The 20268-nt window shown below is 40.8% G+C and overlaps 1 protein-coding gene across 1 annotated transcript in view; it reads right to left on the bottom strand.

Annotated features, from left to right (window-relative positions):
• Positions 1 to 20268, bottom strand: part of cyth3a (cytohesin 3a) — a 32372-nt gene that overhangs the window by 3610 nt on the left and 8494 nt on the right. Inside the window, exons 2-11 of the mRNA XM_034106678.2 lie at positions 14614 to 14696; positions 14215 to 14279; positions 13925 to 13991; positions 13664 to 13782; positions 11375 to 11455; positions 11179 to 11291; positions 7124 to 7272; positions 6878 to 6989; positions 2820 to 2896; positions 540 to 611 (exon numbers count right to left, since the gene is read on the bottom strand). Coding sequence (XP_033962569.1) covers positions 540 to 611; positions 2820 to 2896; positions 6878 to 6989; positions 7124 to 7272; positions 11179 to 11291; positions 11375 to 11455; positions 13664 to 13782; positions 13925 to 13991; positions 14215 to 14279; positions 14614 to 14696 — 938 coding nt within the window. The remainder of the gene's footprint in view (positions 1 to 539; positions 612 to 2819; positions 2897 to 6877; positions 6990 to 7123; positions 7273 to 11178; positions 11292 to 11374; positions 11456 to 13663; positions 13783 to 13924; positions 13992 to 14214; positions 14280 to 14613; positions 14697 to 20268) is intronic.

The following is a 20268-nucleotide window of genomic DNA, read 5'->3' as shown; positions in this document are numbered from 1 at the left end:
TTCAACTCTATGGGCTCTATGACCGGTCCGCGCCCGCCACCTTTAAGGGGCGGGCTCCAGCAGGAAAAGCTGGAGGCCGGAAAAGAGTGAGACAGGTAGCGCGCCAAAGTAAAAGTGAAACCGAGAGACAGAACGAGAGCAAGACAGACGGACAATTTAGCTGCTGCGGCTTATATGCAGGTGCGCTTTATAGTCCGAAAAGTACGGTAGTTATTAATACAAGAGGTGTTTTAATAGCTCTGAGATTAGGGTTTCTGCTACTTTGATATTCTTGCAGTTGTTCTTGCTTTATACAGTATAAAGGCTGCTAGCTGTAGCCATGTCGCTAACATTAAATGAACGATCAAAGATTCTTATTTGCATGAAAAGGAAAAGATAGAAAAAATACTTTAGCGACGTTTTGTGCGCTGTTTTTTTCAAAACAAACGCAATATGTCCTGGGTTGTTGGTTGCAATAACAATTATACCACATGGACATACAAAGGATTTCTTACTGCTTTAAAGGAGATAAAGAAAGAGTGCCTGGAGTGTCTACTCACAGGTTTCCTGGGCTCGTCCACCTCCCTGATACTCAGGTTCTCCAGAGGAATTATCCCACGAGGCTCTTTATCCTGGAAACACATCAGACACAGACTACGTTAAGCATCAATACATCACTCGTTAAGTGCATACATGACTGTAAAGGACACAGCCAGTGATCGATGAGGGCGCAATGACACAGAAAGTCAAGCCCAGACACCATCACACGGTCAATTCAGACGTGAGCATGCTAACACGCTAAACTAAGATGATAAACTGTAAACATAATACCTGCCTAACATAACATTTAATCTTGATTGGTGGTTATCAAATGCATGCAACTAAATATAACAGAATATGTTTCTTTATTGTCATTTAGGACACATTTTACTACATAATAATTATGCTTATATTTAACTAATATTCCTACAGTGTTATCTCCACGTGAGGTTAGTGGAGGGTGACTGCGTCCCTAGTGAGGATCTTATTCTTCAAAGGAAACGGTTTGCAACAGCTAGAAATTGTATTTAATTATTGTGAATATGTTTTGAACTTAAAGGTCGAGAATGGAGAAACCAGCTCGAGTGCGCTAGAATTTGAAAAGTACGCAACCGGAAAACATCTGCCCCTTCCTTCAGACTTCCTTACAGAGCCCCTCCCCCAACACACACGAACGCGCACATGACCAATGAGGGCACGAGGTAAGTTTGTGCACAGATAGAAGGCTGACAGGCAGGTAGGCCATCCAGTTACTTTAGCCGGGCCGGATCAGATGATTGGTCGTCCTTTTTACAGCACCACGGCTTCCACACATTTATTGACATTTATTGTCAAAGCATTTAATGCATTCATTGCTATCGGGATGTTAAGAGCATTCCATGGAATATAACAAAAAGTGTTTCTGAAGTGAATTACCTACCCCACCTTGAAGTATTTGAAAATGTTCTGTCTGTATTATTGTTATTATTTTTAGCTTACATATGTATTCTGCATTTTGTATATTTTGTAAGTAATTGCTGTTGTCGAATTTTTTTTTTTCTTATGTACTTTTAGTTATTTTATTTAAAAAATATATGTCTTTTGGTTGTACATGTTGTGTATTAATATCAATAAAAATGTGATCACAAGAAAAAACAAGTATTTGAATATTTACATTACATTGAGCCTGAAGCATCAAAGTGAGAATCAAGGTGGGGATAAAAGCACGCTTGAAGTTTTTATACATCCTGGTCACGTAGGGTACAGCACCCGAGGGAGACATAACCCTGCCCCCCCCCCCCCCCCCACACATCCTCCAGCGAGTGTGTGTGTCTGCGGGGGCCAGATGTGAGGGGGGGGGGGACCTTGAGGAACAGCCCCGTGTCCCGCCTGTCATCTTCCTGCTAATGAGGGGGGACCAGGGGGAGGAAGCCCGGGCAGCTGGATGAGTGTGTGTGTGTGTTTGGGGGGTATGTTCTGATGCTGGGCTGAAGCATCGGGGTGACAGGCAGCGGGTTGGGGGAGGCACTTGGATCGGGGCTTAGCGGGGCCAGATGTGCACCGTAGATTTTGCAGATGTTTCCCATGATGCCTCGTGTTAATTGCTGGGGTGAAGTTCATCTAGGTCAAAGGGGCTGCATCTGTTAAAGAGCGGAGCTGGAAGACAAAGACCCCTGACTCTAACTGCGTGTGTGTGTGTGTGTCTGTGTGTGTGTGGTTTAAATGTTTAAGGGACTACATGTGTGTCCTCTTTTTGGTGTCAATCTTACTTAAAGTCCTGTTGCATTTGATCTGTCTCAAAAATATGTATTTACACATTAGCTGCTTATCACGATTATTGGATGTAATATTTAAAAATGGTTTTACTAGCGTCCTTTAAGGAACATTTTAGGACATTTTTGGAAATATGCCTATTGCTTTCTTGCTATGAGTTAGTCATAACGTTTGATACCAGTCTCAAGTCTTTGCAGCTAGTTCTTTCCATCAGTTTCCAGTCTGTTGTCATATGTAGAGTGGCATGTAATATAACTCTCGGCAAAGATGTTGAATTATTCCTTTAAAATGTACTCTAATCAAATATGTTTATTATATTATTTTAAGTAATTTAATAAATATTGGTGTTATAAACAGAAAAACCCAGATGGAGTTTCAAAATAGTATCAAGTGTTGGGCAACTTCCTTTCACATAGGTATTACTTTCATTTGGAAGTAATACGTTACCATACGATATTACTGGCTGTGTAGAGAAGTGTGTAACGTATACCACTGGTGTTGTGCTTACATTCTGACACACATTAAACCACACTATTCTGCCTACTTACTGTCGTGTACTCAAAGTAATAGAGGCAGTTGTCGGTCAGGATGAACCACCGTCTCTTCCACGTCTTCACCCTGCCGCCTGCAAAGAAAAACACACACTATTTTAGTTCAACCTGAAGGGGCGACGGTGTTTGTGCATGTGGAGGCTAACCTGCAGCAGACCTCCGCTCCACGCGCCACATCTGGCTCTGATCATCAGCTCTCTGCATTATTAGACTCAATCAGGAGGCTGGATACTCCCTGCAGCACCCCCTCCCCGTCTCTAGGGACGCATGCCTGAGGGCAACTGTTCAACACGCTGCTACCTTACAGAGAAAACCAAGACATGTACACGCCACATACATGTGAAAGCTTTGGCAGGAGTGCATTCAACTTGTTTGACCAGACTGACAGATTTGAGGAGCTTGGTTTGAGAAAAGTCTGATATTTTAATATTATAAAAAGCAAAGACAGAAGCACGATTGTTCCAGAGAGGGTGTTTGGATTCGTAACATGTGAAAACATCTGAGAGTAGCAGTGACACCCTCTCCATCTGCCTCAGATAAAAGTAGATTATTGGGATTACTGGATTGTCTGGTAATTACACCATCAGTGATGCCATTTACCTATGTAATCCAAAGAAAACAATGTTCAGTCTGCACAATAATAACATGTTTGCTGACTTCACAGAGTGAGCACAACGCAGCCGTTACTGATGTAATCAATACGTAATGTTCACTTGACCCAGATTTCCGCTCTATACGGCAAGCTGGAGTAAAAACCCAACATCTATAGTACATTATTAATGAGCAATGTTTACTGGAGATGCATACCGCTGCATTTTACGCACTGAAATGGATTGAGGATGTGAAATATGCTCTACTTTTGTTCAGTATACAATTAAAGTTTGATTCTGCTACAGTCAACCATTAGAGCCGTTTATCCCATTTAGCCATATATTTAATTTAATCCTCAAATCATGACAAGGGACAAGGACAAGGGACAAGGACAAGGGACAAGGACAAGGGAGTGAAAAATAAATGTGCACAAATGCAAGAGGGCTAAAAGTATTGACTCAATTTTCATTATTTGTATTAATGAACAGGATATAAAAGATTCCAACTAGTGTCATTTGGTCAAAATTGTATTTTCTGGAGTTTTTGCATCGAACACAGCTAAAATACTGCACACTGACAAGTCATTTATCTTAACTTAATATTAATAATTGGTATTTTTGACAGTTTTGTCCATTTAAAATGCTTTGACTGTGATAGGAGGACATGAAAACGTGCTTTTCTCTTTATTTTGCCCCAGATTACTTGGCTAGTTTTAACCCACAGAGGTGCTGTCTAGCAGGCCTTGTGAAATATATGTCTAGATATCAGTATTTTATGACATGCCGTTCCTACTGGATGATGATGGATACAGGCAAAGCAGCAGGCTCAGTCCTGGTTAGTAATGTAGTGTAATGAGCGCTTATGGAGCTTCACAGCCTGATATTAGCAGTGCAGAAATGTTGTATTAAACATCAGAGCAGGCCAGCTTCATTCAAACAACAAAAAAGTAACGTCTTATTAAGCAGGGACTCCTATGATGGAGGTAAAATTAGCGTGGGATCTGCTAGTGGGGAGAAATTGAAGATAACATGTTGTGGCTAGTGCAGCTGGTGGGATAGAGAGCAAATGAGAAAGACAGGGGTCTGTAGACAAAGAGGAGAAGCAGCATTAGCGTGGGTGAACTGAGGCCCATTCACTAAAGCTTAGCGTGTGTGCTCGCTAAGCAGAAGCTGTGTGACGCGCAGGGCTGTCTCTAATGGTACAGAGGATGAAGTGAGCGCTGGGTGTTTGCTTGAATATAGGAGGAAGCAAACATATTTTATGTCGAAGTAATGCATGTTAGCGCTTCTTGGAAAAAGCTGCTAAAGCATGCAGAAGTTTGAAACAAATAACTTAATGTAGTTGTTTGGATCACTTGCTAATGCTTAAAATGTTCTAATGTAACATGTTGTACCTCTACAGCTATTAAGAAAAGTAAAACATTTTGGGTAAAATATTTCACTTTCTTGCCAAAAGATAGCCGAGAAGTTTGATACCACTCTCATACCTGTATGCTAAATATACAACGCAGTCTCACGGCATTTCGTGTTATAGTCACGAAATTAATGTAATCTATTGATTCGTGTTCATCGGGTCTTGGAATGCCAGAAGCTGTGTGGTTCATAAAAACGTTTTCTTACTCAATATCTTACCCTGTAAATGTCGGAGTTTTTTTTGCCGTCCGCAAGGAAAATAAATGGGGCTCAGAGCCTCAGAATACTGTACTGAATACTATAATACTGAATAATAATATATATATATATATAATACTGAATCTGTATTTAAAAAAATCTTTTTTTCCTTCTAATTTGTTATTATTTGGTACAGGCACGAAACATACTACCAATAGAAATGCATTGCTTCTAAAATCGTTCTGTGTCAGAATACTGAAATCTGTATTTTTTTTTAAAATCTGTTTTTCCTTCTAATTTGTTATTATTTACATTGCTTTTAAAATCGTGTGACACGAAAAAAAATGGCGGAAATGTGTTGGAGAACGCAAATCAATAGAATAATTTCGTGATTATAACACGAAATGCCGTGAGACTGTTGAAATATTAAGCTAGCATTACAGCCAACAGCACGGTTAGCTTAGCGTAGCATAAATACTGGAAACATGGGGAAGCAGCTAGTAACGTTACAGTTAGTAAGTGAGGTGCAGAAAGGTGGATATTCATATTAAGACTGACCAATGCTAGCTGTTTTCCACTTTTTCAAAATAATTTTGCTAAGCTAAGCTAGCAGTAACTTTATAATTACTGCATAGATATGTGTTCTATTGTGTTGTTTACCAATTTACTCTGAATTTTCAACAAAAGCCGATTAAGCACTGACTTTTAAAGTCTTGGCCAATATGGAAGTAAAGTGGGAGTTAAAGTCATTTCCAGTAGCCTAAAGTTGTACACTGCATTATCAAACTGCATGCAACACATCTAACGTAAATACATGAGTTTAGAGAAGAATAAAGATGTGTTCACCTTAATCTCCACGTACAAAAGTAAGTACAAACTTTATTTAATGTGTATTTGTTCCAATAGTGCATGATTACCAATGTTTTGTATCGAGCGTTTCCTTTATTATCTATACATTTGATGTTTTCTGTGAAAAACGGCAGGACAATAAAGGGGAAGTGGCGAGTGGCACTGTGGTTTGATGAGGTCAACAGTTATCTTTTATGAAAGGATTAAACATTTCAATTGTGCGTATATTGTGAGTGCACCATCTGAGACGAGCCCTCTGCGTCATCCAGCCTCCTCCAGAGCTACAAACGATCCCCATGCACAATGAGCGAGATCACTGACCTCCAACTCGCCCTGCCTTTGAATGAGATAACGCATCACCTCGTTTGCCCAATGACAGCTCTGATTCAATAAGCCAATTAAATGAGGCGGGTAGCATGTCCTGTGTGCTAAGGAGATAATGGCAGCCAATGCCAGTGTGAGGGCAACCTGTGATGAATCCGAAGGAGGGAGGAAGGAGCGTTACCTACCTCCTAATACAGATTTTTAAGAAGGAACATCCATCACAGAACATAATGAGAGAACAGAACGAAAGTGTGAAAGGTTAGAGAAAGGGAGGAGCAAAAAGACACATAAAAGGATTTTTCAGAAAGACACAACAACAATGCCAGAGATACGAAGTTTAATTAAAAAAAAGAGGCATGCGTGCAAAGAGGAGAGGACACAAGATGAAGGACGAGGAAAGAAACAAAACACTTTGCAGTTGCGTAAGAAAGCTCCTTTTTTTCGGGCAAAATTAGCGGCAAGAGCAGAAACTCATTCTACTGAAATGACAAAAGTCAAGAGATATCGTAGGAATCAGCTTTTGTCAGCCATTTATGCCTAAACTGTCAACCTCTAACATGTGCACTGGAAAACCCAACATAAACAATAAACCCACAACAACACAAACACTCATCGCCAGAGAAACGAAGGACACTGCTTATCAAATCAACGCTTCATTAAGATGACTTAAAATGCACATACCGAGCTTTAAGAGCCAGCCCTCTCTGTCGGGGTTGAAGAACGTGTGCGTGAGATCGTTCCCGTCATCCTCTGGGATTTTGAAGGGCTCGTTTTTGATGCTGTCGTAAAGGTTCTGCAGACGGGGGAAGGAAGTTATTCGTCGAAAGGCCGAACAGTGTTAGAAGTGCCTTGCTCGTTTGTAGTAGGCGTGACCGAGAGATCACAGAGGTAAATCGTCACACACACACGTTACGGACGAGTCCTCACCCTGAGAAGCTCCTCGGGCAGATCCCCCCCCTCGTTGATGCCTCTGTTCATGGAGATGAAGCGCTCCACGGGGGGCTTGTCTCTGACGTTGGGGTTGTGGAGGCTGGTGTTCAGCATGATGATGGCAAAGGACAGGACGTAGCAGGTATCTGAGAGCAACAGAAAGGGAATCAAATCAATAACACATAATAGATCATTCAAGTCACATTTTCTTTGGGGGATATTAACCTTCTTCATTAGGGAGCCCACCATTTTTGTTTTATCTGAGGCTTCAGGTTCAAGTACATATAACAGGATGTCATCAGCATACAGTGTTATTTTGTGTATTAATGTATTTCTTTACTAGCGATACACAGATGTATTGGCCACCGGTTAAAGCTCGCAATTTAAGACATCTGCAATCTAAAAAGCCTTGGAGGAACAACCTTAAAAATGTTGCGATTTGGGAGAAATGTAATAATTTCATAGTCAAATGTAATAATAACAAATTACAAATACTGTGAATACTGCAAATGAAAGGTCTTAGGGCAGTGCTTCTCAAAGTGTGGTCCGCGGACCACCGGTGGTCCGTGAGCGCCCCCTAGTGGTCCGTGAGTATATTGGTAACATTTCACATTTGAAATAAATAAATACATTTAAATTTTCCGCACTCTCGTGGGAATATCTCCGCAATGGAGCGAGCTTAAGTTTCACTTTCGATTGCATGATATAGCCCAGCGCAACACCTTCGCCACACATGTTGCCACTTGTTTGTACCATGTTCACGCGATTTGGAATCTGTTCTAGAAAAACGATGTGCTTTTGGATATTTGTGGAGTTAGGTGGTCCGCGAGTGTTTTGTTTGAGAAACACTGTCTTAGGGGAAAACAAATTGATTGGCCAAGCGTATTGCACTTCAGCTTCTTACACATATAGCCGTTTCTTATATCGCTATTATACATTTACATATTATGATATTCATTTGAAAGAATTTTCCTCAGTTGCTGGTAGGGACGAGACGGATACAGACAGAGCAACGTCTGTTGCCTCGACTCTGGAAACTAGTTAATTTTTTTATTTGTGTGTGTTATTTGTGTGTGTGTGTGTGTGTGTGTGTGTGTGTGTGTGTGTGTGCGTGTTAGAGGGAAGTACAGTATAGTGAGATGGAATGGGGGGCAGGCAGGGCTTGAGTCTCTCGTCTGTGAGTTAACGTTCAGACACACGGGCCACTGGCTGCCTGTAAATGAATCATTCATTCCCCTCTGTCTGTCTGCTCTCCCTGACACACTTTGCTCCACGCTGCCTATTGTCTGCCTGCACACACACATTCTTTCTAAAAAATAGAAGAGCTATGCACACAGTGTGTAATGCGGGGCAAGAGGTGCTGCTAACTGCGAGAGGAATGTCAGCGTAATCAGAAACTAGCCGAGCACGAGGAAGAGAGAGAGAGACGGGTTGCTCTTTTCCATCAGTGATTAAAGATCATTTTGTTTTAAAATGGCTTCACGCATACGTGACTGAATACCAGTGGTGGAATGCTACTGAGCATATTCACTCGATTACCTTATCCAAGTTATATTTGACATTATTGTAGTTTTCCTCTACGATAGTTACTTTTCTACATATAAAACATATGATATTCCCATATGACATATGTTAAACTACTATCGTCTACCTTTTTCGGAAAATAGTTTGAAACCATTTTCAGTATTTATATCATTAATAATATATAACACCTAATAATGCATTATATGCTATACATATATTTCATTTTTTACTTTTTCTATTTTATTGTTTATTCAAAGTTTTCTCTCTTCTCTGGAATCCATCGATCTGATTGATTATTAGCGGAGCAAATTATCAAAGTAGTATGAGTGTGTGTGTGTGTGTGTGTGTGTGTGTGTGTGTTTATGTATTTTTGCATTTGTGTGTGTTGTGTTTCTTTCCCGGGGAAAACACTCACGAGAAACACCGGCTGTTGTTCTGCCTGCAGTGACGTCAAGTTACTCCGTTCTCCGTTTGTAATCATGCCGAAGCTTCAAAGCTGTATTTATCATCTGAATTTGCCGAAACAAGTTTAATATTCTGAAAGCCAAGACTTTGTTTATTTGAAATCAGATGAAAACGAACTGTAACGGAACCTGCTGTGTTATCTATGATTACTATACGCCTTACATTTATAATGTCAGCGGAGGGAGGGGGGGGGCGGCGCTGCGGAACAGCAGAGTGGCGAGTGAGAGCTGTCTTCGTCCCTTTACAAGCTTCGAACATGTATTTATCGTGTGATTTTGGAAATAAAAGTGTCATATTCTGAAAGCCAAGACTTTGATTATTTAAAATCAAACAAAACACCCGAACCCCGTAAAACATTTTTTTTACGCAAATCCACGTTTATTTTGAAATGAGCCGTAGCGACTTCCGACTGATTTCGATAGAGCGGGTCACATACAATTTATTCTCTGGAGAACATCACATCTCTAAAAAGCTTTGTACAATATTACATTTGATTTAAAAGCATTTGATTTGTTTTTACTTTGAGCATGGAATTAACAAATCTGGCAGGCTTCCCTCCACGGCACGACATGCACCCTTTAATTATTTACAGCCTGTTGTAGTTGTACTCTTTGTTTATCACAAGAACACGCATCACTCAGCCACATTGAGCCGCTATGAATAATGGATGTCTCTTGTTTGTTGCTGCTTGTTTACTCTTCTGCTGCATCGATCCTGTGATCTGAAGTTACTGTAATCTGGTTGATCCTCATTGAGCTCTAGTTACAGTAACTCTCATGGCTTAATGAATCAAATGCATTTTAAAAAAAGGCTGATGCTCAATGTATCCTGGACCCTCAGGCAATTCTTCTGTTGGCACATTAGGGTAAACTGATGTTCAGTGCATTGACATGGTCCAACATATTGAGTTCACACTCTGCTCTGTTGTGTCACAGGGGCAACTTTTGCAACAACATAGACAATTAACTAAATCCAACTTGTTTTAAACGGCTTGCAATTTGATTAAAAAAGAATAAATGCAGCTGTAACATCAACACTGTTGGGATTAAGAGTTAATAGAACTCGGTCGCAAGAAAGCAGAGAAGTCTAAACGGAGAGTAATAGATGAAATGGTTAGCTAAGATTAAAAAATAGTAGGGCTGTCCCGTATACCATTTTTCGGGCTCCGGATATTCGGTAGTAATCAGCAGCGACTATTCGGATATTCGACACGCGCCCGCACGAAAACACGTGTATTTCGGTTTATTCGTGGCATTCATTTTGTTATTCTACAGTATTGTTGTTTTATAGTTATTTGTTCATGTAAATAACCCAATTTATGTTCTTGGAGATTGAAAAGGATATTGTGTTAGTTACTTTCGTTGCAGTTGTATATATGTCTTAAGTGTAATTTAGCTTGGCTTCCTATTTTGTATGGACATGCTTTTATTTTGAAGGAGAGTTAGCGCTGTTGACAGGAAGTTGTTGTTGCTATGGAAACAACGTGACAGTCATATGACGGAGAAAAGTCATATCTTACATATAAAGACGGAGAAAGTAAACGATCAAGTTTATGGTTAAGTGTTGGCACCCTCCGAAGAGGCACAAGCTCTTACGTTGATATTGGAGATTTCAACTGCGGCTGCCAAAAAAAACGGAAAAACAACGAATAATGAAATTGAAAACCGAATAGTGGGCCAACGACGGGGTACAGCCCTAAAAATAGTAAGCTAAATATTTTTTTTAAATGGATTGGAAAACACAACAAAGTAAAAAAAAAAGAGTTAGCAAACAGGTGATATAATAAATGCTTCAAATAGTAAAATAAACAGTTGGTTAAAAAAGAATGCAACCGAACGAATGCAAAAGTGAAAAGCCGACCTCAAGACTGACTTCCTCCAATAAATATGATATGCATGTGTATATAATTAAAGTGTTTAACAACATCCTGTTTAAGATCAATTGAAAAGACAGTTGATGTTAGTGAAGGGGGCTCTGGAGCTGATCCAAAGGGCCTTTGGGGCAATCGTCTCACATGAAAGGTTTGGTGAACAATGATCTACTCAACAGACTCTGACTCTGACCTGTGGACTGGAAGACCCCCGGGTTGCACTGGCAGTACCGCGCTGCAAACGCCTCCATCATACGGTCAATCTTCTGGGCTTCGCCTGGCAGACGGAAACTCCACAGAAACTGCCTACAAATGGAGGAGAGAATGGGATTTGTATTTGTGATGCTAGGGTGCATACAACTTTTCTTAGTTTTTAGAGTTGTGCTGACCTTAGTGCTTGGACCAGATTGAGGTCTGCGAACTCATGCAGCTCCACAAAAGCCGACAGCACCTTGAGGTTGAAGTCCTCCCTGTTAGGAGAAAATACAGATGAAAAAAATCAGATTTCCAATAGCCATTCTTTCAAATATCCTCCAGAAAAGATGCAACATAACTCTGGACAATAGGCGAACCCAGAGGAAAGGGCGACGAAAACCAGATTTCCTCCGTGAAAGCATTTCTCAACCTGGATTCGCGTTTCCCAGCATTCCTGTCATGTTTGTGCTTTTATTCATACCGGGCGCTGAGCGTGGAGTCTGGAAGCAATTTAAACAGCTGGCTGATGCTGAGTATTTCTCCCCCCTGAGGCGAGGAAACGGTGCGTTTGACTGATGAAAAACAGCTAAAACACAAAACCCACACAGGCTCCTTTTTGTCAGAGGTTTGTTTGGCTTTTGGAGGGTTTTCTCAGTCCACAGCTGCTCTCGGGCTGCGGTCACAGCTTCTCTGATCGTGTACAACACATGAGGGGCCATAATCCTGAGCCTACATCCTCTTTCTGTGGTTTATTGTACAAATGAAGCCAGGACATTTTTAGACTTTTTGTGGAGCGACATCAAAAACAGCGTTGGTTTACGAGAAGCAAAACAAAAACATGTTTCGCAATAACGGTCTTGGATCACTTGGACGATGACTCGGGGGATTTCTTCTACCCTACACTGTCATCTGCAGCCAGATCAAATGAATCCTGTCCGACGAGGGTTGCATGGGTTTATTTCTATAGGTACATTTATTAAAAAGAGACCTGAATGTGGTTTGTCATTTGCAAAAATGAAATTGCATTTATTGGTGTCTCAGTTTAAGGAACAATAAGATAGAGGCGTGTGGAGCAGTGGGTTGTGCGTTGGTGTTGGGATCAGGGGGTCACAGGTTCAAACCCCACTGCAGTCAGCATGTCGTTGTGTCCCTGAGACATTTCACTCCAAATTGCCCACAGTATTGAGTATGTAAGTCGCTTTGGATAAAAGCGTCTAACAAGTGACATGTAGTGATAAGATCTAGTGGCGTCATTTGGGAGCCAATCACCTGCTTATCCTGCATCTCCCCCATCTGTCCTCTCTGCATCTCCCCCCTCCTCCTCCCCCTCTCTGCTCAGCATGTAATGATAGGTTCTGCTCCCTGCATAAGCTCAATTAGTGATAATTACTGCGTGTAAACCCTCCGCCTGCGTTTAGTGTGATTTCCACAGGGTAGGTGGGCTCTTTGATGATCCCCCGTGAGTAAAGCCCACCGCCAACATGAAGAGTCCCCAGAGCCCCCGACGACTGACTCACATTGTGCTTTGTTTCTGTGCTAATGTAAGATAATTAAGACTGTAGTTGATGTGATTTCCTACGTATGAAGACTTCAGACTGTGCTGCTTTAAACAGGATCCTCTTCATAAGATGATTTGAATACTTCACAGCTCTTTCACTGTTAAATTCGGATAAACTACACATATTTATTTTATCTTTTTATTGCTTTTTTGTATGTTTTAAATGTTGGTTTTTAGTTTTGGGGGATTTACAATAGTTTATATATATTTTTTACATTTGATTTAACTTTGAATCTTAATTTCTATAACTGTATTTCGGTATATTGCATCATTATTGACCATAGTCATAGCTTGTATGGGAAAACCTACTTAGAGAAAAATCTGACTTCAATTACATTTTTTGTCCTAAAGAGTTTTTCTCAATGTTTCTATTAATATATATAATTCATAATTAATTACAAAAATAGTTATGTATATTGTTAATCCATCTCCTCTCTCACTAAGACCTTTATACAAAGACTGTAACATTTGGTACAACTAAGTCAAATATATTATATTTTACTCACAAATATAAAACAATTAAATGGCCTGCCTTGGAAATGTTTAAATTATAATTGTTTTGTTCTATGACATTTTGGGTGTTAATTGCTCGCTGCCATTTTCTCTCTACACTTCTCAAAGATCATCTGTCAATCAAAGAATTCGACATTTTTTCTGCTGACTATTTTATTCAGGCAGAGCAGATATTAAAACTCTAACTACCCAGATCTTATTCTGTAGGATCCGCAGTAAAATCAAACTTTGAGGGATCCTTACAAAACAGGTCCTGCTGTTAAATACATCACCAGAATTAATCAGATTCATGTTAAAAAGCGTGTGTGTTCACAGCAGCAAATGTAATCGTTTTCTCCTCTAACCACAAAGGGTGAATAACCCTCATGTGAGGAGGACGTTCTCCTGCCGCCTGATTAATGTTCTGTCTCACCGCTCGCCCAGGTAGTCTCCGATGACCGTCTTGTTGAGGCCTTCTCCTTTGTAGAGGAACTGGGAGACTTCTTCGGGGGTGTGCTGGAGGAGGTCGTTCTCCAGCAGGAACTGGATTCCCTGGAGAGGAACAAAACGGGACGGCTGTTCATCTCGACTGAGGACGGACGATGGAAAATGGATCTCTCTTCAGACTATAAGAAAGTCATTCCTTTTCAAGGCTACAGAGACTTCGGAGGATGATGAAAACATGAGGCATTACCTTCTTTGGATCCATGTTGAATTTCTTCCTGCCCATGGCAATCTGCTTGTTTCTCTGGGTTGTTTTACTGGAACACAAGAGTATAAATGTTAAATACAAATCTATACATAAAAACAGGTAGATGAGGCAACATCTTTCCTGCCTGCATTTTTCTTCTACTACACTTATGATGTTCCGTTTTATTTCTCAATAACTTCAGTATACATATAGCTACTATGTGCTTGAAAATACCTGCTCTGTTATAGCGATATTTTAGAGATTCGACCCCATATGCACATTGAGTTACTCACCTTTCTCCGACACACGTCAGCTGCTCGATCTCCGTCATGACTTCTGCTATCTCAAACTTCAACCTCTGAGAGAAAAGAGCGAGACAGTATTTCAATAAAAACCGGATAAAATACAGAGACAAAAGCATTAAGGCATGAACAGGACAGAACATGCACTGTACAGTTAGTAGAGGGAAGTGCATTACTGTCTGTAATCAAATTGAGAGTGCAATGATGTACTGGAAGTTCATTTGCATTACATAGATAGAGCATGCAAATACTTCTTCCGTGCAGCAGTCGAGAGCCATCAAAGTTCATAAATAACTAACTAACAATAACCAAAGTTGCAGTGCACTACTAATGAACTGAAGCTGAAATGCAACCTGTATATATAGTGCTCATACGTGCACAAACACACACCTCAATATCATCGAGCAGCTCTCTCTTCCTGCGCCGGATGTTTGACAGCTCATCCCTCTCCTCCGGGGACAGATCCTCAGGAACTGAAACACACGATGGAGGAAACACAGCACACTTTAACTCTCATTTTGTACACAGCTTGCATCACTCACAGCGCCCTGCAGATGAGAGAAAACTGGAGGACATTCCAATCTAATAGCAGAAGAATTCACAACCAGGAATGGAACATCGTAAGGAGATTCATCCTCCTCGTGCGGGAGAGTGACTGCTGCTGCCTGTTTCTGCCTGTTCAGCCGCAGCATCATATCCAGAGCCTGCATGATCGTCTTAATTAACAAGAGGAAGTGAGAAGGGTCTTAATTATTCCACTTGAAAGTGTTTTGCCCCTCCGTCTCCACTTGGCCCCGGGGGAATATTCTATTAATAAAACCAATCCAGATTAAGCGCTCTTTCATTAAAAGTGAATTTGCTCATTTAACACGGCCTACGACCCCGATTCCCCGACATTGAGGGTTTTCCGAGCTGCAGGCATACAAAAAAAAGAGGGGAGGATGTTCGATGTTCCTCCCTCCTCTTCTTCACTCACATCTTTCTGTCTCAATCTTCTTTTTCAATCTTTTTATCCCACTCCTCTCTCCTATTCTCACCCCCCACGCACACATTATTTCTCCTGTACGATCTTGCTTCATTAAGCCAGCTTAGAGGCAGATAACTCAAATCTCTCAACGGGAAAATGGCACATCTAATATCACAGTCTGAGCTTTGTGCCTACATGTTGTCGAAGGAGAGAAATACAGATGAAAAAAAACAACACTTGTTATTCTACCTCGCAGGCGGAGAGCAGCGGCAATTACGGTAAAACAAGGTCACTGGGCTCAAGAGGAAGCATTCAACCCAGTTTTAATTCAATATCTTGTACAATAGTTGAATACAAGGGAGTGGAGTATATATATTCACATTGAATCTGAGACAAAAGGCACTTCCTAACCTTGCTATGTAATCCTGAAGCACCGTGATGAGGGGCAGGTAACAGCAGGAGAAACAGCAGAGGGATTTCCTTCATGTGGTTTTAATACACCAGTGGGGGGATTTAAATGCTGAGACTATGACAATAAAGATGATAATTAGCATTGCTGACCTCCAGCTACTTACATTATGCAACTGTGAGAGCTGTGAATCTGACTTTAAATCTAATTAATACTCTAAAATAAGTTTCTTGATTCTTCTGCTCGAGGAATACAGCGTCTGTACTCCAGGGTCGTTTGATTCTTAAGCTCGAGGTAAAGATGCATTGTTGCTCTTAACGCTCAAAGCAACAGTTCAACATTGTGGGAAATACTCTTATTACTTTTCTTGCTAAGAATTATAGAAGAAGATAGACAATACTCTTATATTTGGCCAGTTCATATAAGGCTAGAGCCAGCTGACTGTTAGCTTAGGTTAGCTTAGCAAAGAGATTGAAAATGCGGAAATAGCTAGCCTGGATCTGACTGAAGGTTAAAAAAAATACTAGCAGCACCTCTAAAGCTTAACTTTCAGGATGTTATATATTTTGTACAACATTTAGTTTGACAGATGCAGTATTCCTCAAGTAAAAGATCTGAGTTCAGGGTAGCCATTTCTCTCTGCTTCCAGTCTTTATGCTAAGCTAACCGTCCGCTGACAGTAGCTTTACATTAAGCAACGTAATTTTCTCATGGGACTCTTGGCAAGAAAGAGAATAAGGGTATTTCCCAAAATGTCAAATTATTTATTTAAACGCACCGGGTTAATGAGGCCATTAAGATTTAAATGACAAATTGTTTGACATTTTGACGAAGCCTTGGGAGAATTAATGTATTTTATCACTTTGGTTTGCTGGTTTAAAGATAACTAAGAAGACACTGTAATTAAAAGGTCAACATATTAAACTTCTAAAAGGTTGTTCATTGTTCAAATACTAAAACTGAGAAATAGGCATTTGACACATAAAATTAACGTTGAGTGCAAATTAGCAAATGTTAGAACGCTAACGGACTAAACTAAGACAGTGCTAAACATCACTATGTTAGCTTTGCAATTATAATAAATTAGCATAGCATTAAGCTCAAAACACCACTATTTGTAGGCTTGCTTGGTGCATGACTATTGAAAGTACATTAAATCCCGTCTATTAATGTAAAAATACTTCATATCCTGGCAGAACATGAATATGAATATGTTAATTTGTGAAAGGCTTTTTATATGTTCACTAGACCAAACCAGTCAATAATAATCAGCAGATTGATCAACAATGGCAAGAGAATAAATCAATATTAACAGCCCTAACATCGGGATTCTCCTTTGTCTTATCGAACATCTTGCTCAGAGGAAGATGATGAGTGATCGGCCGAAAGCTCCATGTTTTCCATTAGCCTGAGGCCGTGCATTAGCTAATGGAGATCTCCAGTGGCTGCAACAATGTGCAGGATTGCAATCTTGATTCATTACAAATCAAATGAAAAGCAGAGGATGCTTCCTTTAATGAAAGCACCCCCCCATTAATGGAGAAGCATTGCCAATATCCTCCAATCTGGGTCTCTCTGACTGTATTACTGTAATATATGTCTTTCAAACGACACATTTGATAACAGTGAACCCAGTGCTAAGGTCTCTGCTCCAGAAGATAATCTTGTTTAGTGGTGGGGGGTTTCTACAGAGGTGGTCCATCAATTCCATTATTAACACACCTCCCCCTTTGACCTATACGACTCATTTAGGAAATTAGTTTAGTGTCTTTAGAAAGCAACAAGGGCGTCGTGGGGCTGGTTGTTACCTCAAACCAAACACAGCCACGCTTGAGTTGTAATCCAATAAAATCATTTATGGCATGAGTCATTGCTTCGTAGTAAACCTAGTCAGGGTCAGATCATCTGTAGTGGGGGTAGCTGTAGCTGATGAGGAGCATATTTGAATATGTGCGTGCAAAAATATAGACGTCAAGCCCATTTGAACCTCTGTGACTTCTAAGATAAATATGAAGCTCAGAAATCCACGTGATCAAGCGGTGGGTTGAGAGGGTTTAAACTCCAACATGTGCACCACAGAACAAGCGGCTCTGTTCATTTCCCCCCTCATCAAAAACAAAATCCCTCAAAATCTACTTTCAGGAATAAATCCCCTGCTGCTCTTCACACCCAAAACTAACAACTGTCCTCGGGCCCCCACTGAAACCAGAGGCTTTGGTGGCATTAGACTAATGCCGTGTGCACAAACCCACACCCGTCTGCACCAAACTGTCACTTTGATTACTTTCTCTTGTTTATTTTTGGTTACATATCAATTCATGTTGAAGCCATTTGTTGAAAACTAATTTCAATGCATTGAGATATGTTTCAAGGGCTGTATTTATATCAGATGCACGGCACTTCAACACATGGAGATCAGAGTGGAAATCCCACGCTCACTTAACCCTGGCTGCAGCCCCAGTTTTCACTGACTTGTGTGAGTGTGAGAGAGGACTTATCCAGATATACTGGCTTTAAACTAGTGACTCTAACGGACTTTAAAGTGGATGAGCTTTAAAAGAAAAAAGGAAAGATAACCCTGTTAACCTGCTGGCCCTGCAGCACAATGGGACGCATGGAAGGAAGCAGGACGGCGAGTGAAACTTCCTCTTGGATCCAAACTGTAATCTAAAACCCACCGCCCCCGATCCCTCTAACTAATGCTGAAGACATGCTCTGCTTTAAAATCTGGTTCACACATACAGACAGACATGTGCCCATGAGCACACACGTTAAGGCCAGCTGGCGCTAATCCCACACGCTCGCCCTCCCCGCCGCTCTGTGAGCCCGACACGAGTCCGTCAGAGCGGAAGTGTGATGTATAACAGAGCATGCAGATGTTGGCGTTCACCAGCCGCTGCCTGCCTTTAACCTACTTTGCCTTAGTGATGAAATGATGTGACGGTATGTGCAGCAGCAGATAGTCTGAGTGGCTGTCTGCTGAGGCACTTCGGCTGTGAGGCCGATGTGAGGATGTTAAAGAGGTCACGTTACAGACGGTGAAGGGCCATGCACACATGAGACTATGAGCACGTGCTTACATGCTTTTTGCATGTAAGTAAACATTTTAGGGCTACATATAAAAAACAACATCATTCAATATTCCATTAACATTGTTTTCTGGAAATTAAATCACTTGGTTGGTGAAATATTGTTGTGTATTTGATATGTCTGTTTTTGCTGCATTTAATGACCTGGACAAAGAAGAACTTCAAAGACTTATAAGGCAAAGATAGCATTTATTTTTTATAAGGCAACAGATTATTTGGTGCAAATTAGATTTGTGGCAAATTGCCGAAAGCTCAAGGCAATGTATTCTGATGATTGTTTGTCATTATAAAATTACAATTATACGATACAGAATTGCAGCAAATCCAAACTGAAAAGCAGGAACTGGAGAATGTTTGGCATTTTTTTGTTTCAAAAAAGTATTAAATGGTTAACTGATTATCAAAATAAGGACCATTTTTGTTGGTGTTCTGTTTATTCGAATCACTGAAAAATAATCAGTTATCTGTCAAGTCGTTTCAGCTCCACGTCGAGAGAAAGAACAAGAGAAAGTACAGACATACCATACAGAAATCCATTAAAACAGAAAACATAGAAGCTGAGTGTACGCTGAATCATCAATGGGCCAAATTAATTAGGTATGGGGAGCAGCAAAAATTGTACGGTGAAAATATCAAAGACTATTCCTTAACAAGAAGCACATTTTGTCTTAGTAAGCACACTGCCTTTTTTTGAAATTGTATGAAAAAGTTATTTTTGTCCTTTTAAGCAGCAGTAGCTGTTCTGTAGCCTGTTCAGTAATAATTCAGAAACAGCAGTCTGTGTGTGGGAGGAGAGATTTGGGGGGCTCAAATGGCCTCTAGTTTTTAAATACATCTGGGGTCACGAGGAGAATCTGGGGCTCGGGGAGCTGAAGAGCCCTCACGCTGATTATTCCGGTTAATCTGCAGGTTTTTGGGGAGGGACCTCCTGCTGTGAGTGCATTTGTGTGGTTGCATAGGCGGTGGTCTGCACGCCATGTCCTCCTTATATCACACATCTGCTCAGCATCAGCACTATGTCAATATTTGATTCGATGAAGGGAATCTAAGGGGCTTCCACCGCCATATGCCGGGGCGGCCAAAATAACCATTATCTGATTATTTGATCGGCCTGAGAAAGAGTTAGAGAGATGCTGTTTCTCCTGGCGGTGGGGCAGGATGAGGGGGCTTCTACAGGCTCAGTGCAGTCCAAGTGGCTTCCTGTGCACTCGCTGCAGAGGGTCTCAGATGAGAGGCCAGGTTTGAAAGGGGAGCAGTACAAGTTTAGTCTATAAAGTCTATGTTAATATATTTCATTATATCTCTCAAGGTGCTAAAATGTCCAAAATTCAACAAGAAGCGGTACCAAGAGTACAGGTGTCACACAGAGTTAGATTCTCACTGCTAGTATCGCCTCCCTGAATGTTACCATACCGACATGCAATGCTAAGATGGTAAAAAATGGCTTTAAGCATTGTTGTGCCTAAGTAGACTTTCTGGGTCTCAAAAGTGTACGGAGGTGCCTTAAGGTGCAGGTGCCGTACTTTTCGGACTATAAAGCGCACCTGCATATAAGCCGCAGCAGCTAAATTGTCCGTCTG

Source organism: Pseudochaenichthys georgianus, chromosome 19 (genome assembly GCF_902827115.2).
Source record: "Pseudochaenichthys georgianus chromosome 19, fPseGeo1.2, whole genome shotgun sequence".
NCBI classification, from domain to species: Eukaryota; Metazoa; Chordata; class Actinopteri; order Perciformes; family Channichthyidae; genus Pseudochaenichthys; species Pseudochaenichthys georgianus.
The sequence above is the reverse complement of the archived record's forward strand: the minus strand, read 5'-3'. Positions and strand labels throughout refer to the sequence as shown.